Source organism: Melospiza georgiana, chromosome 21, assembly GCF_028018845.1.
Source record: "Melospiza georgiana isolate bMelGeo1 chromosome 21, bMelGeo1.pri, whole genome shotgun sequence".
Classification (NCBI taxonomy): domain Eukaryota; kingdom Metazoa; phylum Chordata; class Aves; order Passeriformes; family Passerellidae; genus Melospiza; species Melospiza georgiana.
The window spans coordinates 5,634,688-5,639,513 of NC_080450.1; the positions used below are offsets into that span (position 1 = coordinate 5,634,688).

At 64.9% G+C, this 4,826-nt stretch overlaps 1 protein-coding gene across 1 annotated transcript; it reads left to right on the top strand.

Annotated features, from left to right (window-relative positions):
* On the top strand, positions 1 to 1,059 carry LOC131092389 (RING finger protein 222-like). Its single transcript, XM_058039066.1, has 2 exons — positions 1 to 267; positions 679 to 1,059. Exons 1-2 carry the CDS (start codon positions 1 to 3, stop codon positions 1,057 to 1,059), a joined length of 648 nt encoding a protein of 215 aa, XP_057895049.1.
* Positions 1,060 to 4,826: the final 3,767 nt, after the last annotated feature.

The following is a 4,826-nucleotide window of genomic DNA, read 5'->3' on the forward strand; positions in this document are numbered from 1 at the left end:
ATGTCCGAGGCCCCCCCCAGCAAGGAGGCTGCCCCGGCCGAGTGCCCCGTGTGCTACGAGCGGTTCCAGCCCCTGGAGGCCACGCAGCGCCGCCTCAGCTGCGGCCACACCTTCTGCCACGACTGCCTGGTGAAGTGCCTGCTGTCGGCCAAGCTGGGCGGGCACGTCCAGAGCAGCATCGTGTGCCCCGTGTGCCGCTTCGTCACCTTCCTCAGCAGGAGGAAGGTTCTGTGGCTGCCCAGGGCCACCGACCCCCGCGTGCTGCAGGTGCCCCTGGCACAGCTGGCCAGGAGCGAGGCCACCAACACCCTGGAGGTGCCACTGTCCCCATCTTCCCTGGCACACCTGTCTAAGAGTGAGCCCAGCGACACCCTGGAGGTATCCCTGTCCCCATCCTCCCTGTCCCAGCTGTCCAAGAACGAGTCCCCCAACACACTGGAGGTGTCCCTGTCCCCATCTTCCCTGTCCCAGCGGGCCAGGACTGAGCCTCCCAACACGCTGGAGGTGCCACTGTCCCCATCCTTCCTGTCCCAGCTGGCCAAGAACGAACCCCCCAACACTCTGGTGGTGCCCCTGGCACAGCTGTCCAAGAGCGAGCCCAGCAGCACCCTGGAGGTGTCCCTGTCCCCATCCTCCCTGTCCCAGCTGTCCAAGAGCGAGGCCACCAACACCCTGGAGGTGTCCCTGTCCCCATCGTCCCTGTCCCAGCTGGCCAGGAGCGAGCCCCCCAACACTCTGGTGGTCCCCAGTCACTTCGTGCTGCCGGAGCAGAGCGTGGGGCGGGTTCCCCCCGGGGCAGGGCTGGCACGGGAGGCTCACATCTTTGTCATCAGCGAGCACGGCATGCCGCTGCTGGCCGCCCAGCGCTGCGGATCGGGGCTGCCCGGGGGCACCGGCGGGGACACGGCCAGCACAGGCTCGGTGTCGGTGTCATCCAGCCCCGCGCTGGGGCTGCAGTGCTGCCAGTCCCCCATGGCCCTGGCCGTGATGCTGGTGCTGACCGTGGCCATGCTGGCCGCCGTGCTGCCCTGGCTGCTGCTGGTCAGGAGGGATCTATAGCACGGCTGGGACACCGCGGAGGTGTCGCTGGGGCGGGGACACAGCCGGGATGGAGCCTGAGAGCTCCTGGAGAAAGCCCGCGATGGATTCCCTCTCTGAGAGCTCCTGGAGAGAGCCCGGGATGGATTCCCTCTCTGAGAGCTCCAGGAGAAAGCCCGGGATGGAGCCTGAGAGCTCCAGGAGAAAGCCCGGGATGGAGCCTGAGAGGTCCTGGAGAAACCCTGGGATGGATTCCCTCTCTGAGAGCTCCAGGAGAAAGCCCGGGATGGATTCCCTCTCTGAGAGCTCCTGGAGAGAGCCCGGGCTGGATTCCCTCTCTGAGAGCTCCTGGAGAAAGCCCGGGCTGGATTCCCTCTCTGAGAGCTCCTGGAGAAAGCCCGGGCTGGATTCCCTCTCTGAGAGCTCCTGGAGAAAGCCCGGGATGGATTCCCTCTCTGAGAGCTCCAGGAGAAAGCCCGGGATGGATTCCCTCTCTGAGAGCTCCAAGAGAAAGCCCAGAAGCAGCCCCGGGTGCAGCTCCTCTCTCACCTGCCCAGGGACTGAATAGACTGAACCTTCCTGCACACCTCCAGCTGCTCCCAGTGTCACTGCTGGCCCTTTCTGTCCCTTCTGGTTAAGATATGGCAGCCAAAGCCTGCTGTGGCTCCTGCAGGGTGTCTGTCTGTCTGTGCAGAGGAGCCTCCTGCACCCCATGGCAGCACCTGCAGGGTGAGGGGCTGTGCTGCTCCTGCCCAGCTCAGCACCCTGGCACCGGGCACAGCCACAGGCTCTGGGGCCAGGGCTGCCAGGCTGTGGGGCTCTGGGGATCCCCAGGCTCCAGGGACATCAGGAACATTGTGATGGAGCCAGCCTGGAGCAGGAACTCAGCTTCCACCCCGGGATGGAGGAACCAGAGTCTGCAGCTGCTGGGCATGAGGGCAGGGAAACCAGAGGATGGAGAGAGCAATGGTGGCCCTGATGAGCTCCCCTTCCCCCTGCCAGCCTCCCTGCAGGGCTGTGGGGTGGGAGGGGAGCACTTGTCCCCAGCCCAGTCTGTACCTTCATCACCTTTGTCCTCCTGACCCAGTCCCTGGCCCCGTGGGTGCTGCTCTCACTCTGTCACCTGGGAATGTGTCACTTCATGGGCACCCCAGGGTGAGCAGGATTCCCTCACTGTCACCTCAATGTGAGCAGGACATCTCTCACTGTCCCCCAGGGTGAGCAGGGCGTCCCTGCCTGTCACTCCAATGTGAGCAGGATTCCCTCACTATCCCCCAAAACGGGAGCAGGGTGTCCCTCACCATCACCCCAAAGTGAGCAGGATGTCCCTGCCTGTCCCCCACAGGAGGTGGCAGTGGGGCACAGGGCTGGCCCAGAGTTTCCATGCTCCTGGGGGAGTGACAAACACAGCCAGCAGTGCCAGCAGTGCCAGCAGGGTGGCTTTAGGACCAGACAGGACTTTCAGGGTAACAAATGAAGACAATGTGGGGCTGGGGAGGGGGAGCAATGCAGGGCAGGGGAGCTGACGGTGTCCCCTGCCATCCATGAGGACACTGCCCTGCTGGCCTGCTGCTCCCTGGGAGGTTCCTGCGCTGCCCCAACCCTGTCCCAGTGTCCCCACCCAATCCTGGGGTGCCGTGACCCTGACCCCGTGTCAGAAGTGCCTGAGACACCGCGCTGGAATGGAAACGCTGTTTCATAAGCCATGGTGACCTGGTGCTGACGTGTGCCTGCCTCATTATTGAACACAAACCCTGTCATTAATTGTGTCTGGGCAAGCAGGGCAGGGTGCCAGGGCAGCAGCCCCATGTGGGAGGTGGCACAGGGCAGCTGCAGCCCTGGAAATGTTTGGGGGCAGTGGGGATGGGGAGAGCTGCGCTGGGCACTGGGAGGGGCTGGGGGTGTCTGGGGCTGTGCCAGGGCCAGGCACGGGCACAGGGCACACCCAGGGAGGACAGCAGAGTGTTTTCCTCCCACAGGGTGGCACTGCTTGGCCAGGGATGGTGGGCAGGGCTGGCAGGGGCAGCCCAGAGCCCCCAGCCCCTGCCCTGGGTGGGTGAGGGACAGGAACTGGGGACATCCTGGGAATTGCTGCGCCAGGCATGCAGGGATGGCACCTCCTGAGCTGCACAGTGCTGCTTTGTGCCCAGGGCCACTGTCCCTGTGTCCTCGATGTCCCTGGGTCCTCACTGTCCCTGCATCCTCGCTGTTCCCACATCCTCACTGTCCCCATGTCCTCCCTGTCCCCACATCCTCACTGTCCCCGTGTCCTCGCTGTCCCCGTGTCCTCGCTGTCCCCAGCCCAGGCCTTGTGTCCCAGTGCTCCCCAGGGATGTTCCTGCTGTTTGAGGCTGGAATCCTCCTGAATGAGGGAAAGCTGCTCCCAGATCCTCCTGTGCAGCTGGAAAAGCTGCCCTGCCCTGCTGCAGTGCTGCTGGGGCAGAGCCAGGCCCTTGGGACCCAGGGACCCTGAACCCCATCCAGTGCCACCCTGGGACACCTCCCACTGTCCCAGGTGCTCCCAGCCCCAATGTCCAGGCTGCCCTTGGGCACTGCCAGGGATGCAGGGGCAGCCCCAGCTGCTCTGGGCACCCTGTGCCAGGGCTGCCCACCCTCACAGGGAAGGGTTTCATCCTCACATCTGCCTGATCCCTGCTCCTGTGCAGCCCAGGCTCCCCACACACAGCTCTGCTGGGCATGGCACCTGGAGCTGCTGCAGGTTCCTGGCCACATCCTGGCTGCCCTGGCTGCCCTGGGAGCCCCACCGTGTCCCTGTGCCACTGCTGCTGCACCCCAAATGTCCCCTGGGCTCCCAGCCCTCCCTGGGGCTCCCAGCAGAGTCCCCTCGGTGCTGAGCTGGCCCAGCCCTGCTCCCTGCATGTGCCACCCCTGTCTCACAGGTGACACTGTCCCTGCCCAGGGTCCAGGCCTGCTCACAGCAGCAGCCAGGGGTCACACAAGGCCATGAGCAGTGACCCGCAGAGCCCATTAGGGCAATCATTGCCTGTCAATTATCATCGATTATTGCCTAATGGGGGTGTGGGGAGGGAGCCAGGGCTGTGCTGCAGCTGGGGGAGGCCAGGGCTGTGCACACAGACCTCAGCTAATGGCACTGCCTGCAGGGCAGGGACACTCCCTGCAGGCAGAGAGCACAGCCTGCTGCTCCCTGGGCTGGGGCTGGCACATCCCTGGGTGTGCCCTGCCACCTCCTGGCCCTGCTCTGCCCACAGCTGGGCTCTGTGCAGCCCCGGGTGTGCCCTGCCACCTCCTGGCCCTGCTCTGCCCACAGCTGGGCTCTGTGCAGCCCCAGGTGTCCCCTGCCACCTCCTGTCCCTGCCCTGCCCACAGCTGGGCTCTGTGCAGCCCTAGTTGTGTCCTGCTCCTCCCGGGCTGGTCTCAGCTGGGCTGTGGCTGCTCCATCACCCTCCTGGCAGGTGCCAGCGTGTGCCATTGCCCTGCCCTCCCCCAGACCAGCCCTGCAGGATGGCAGCAGGCTCCCAGCTCCAGCAAAGGCTGTGTCATGCTTCATTAGCAGCAGGAGGTGGCACTTGGATGGCACAGGATGGCAGGAGTGGGAATTGAGCAGCCCAGGAGTGCTGGCTGGGCAGGCGGGGCTGCAGATCCATTAGGGAGCGGCCCCAGAGAGCCCCAGATCCATCAGCCAGGCCTGGGCATCAATTATTGAACAGCAGCTCCTGCTCTGAGCTCCTGTGAGCTCCTCTGAGCCCTGCTCTGCAGAGCCAGCTGGGGCTGGGATGGGATGGGATGGGATGGGGAATGGATGGGAT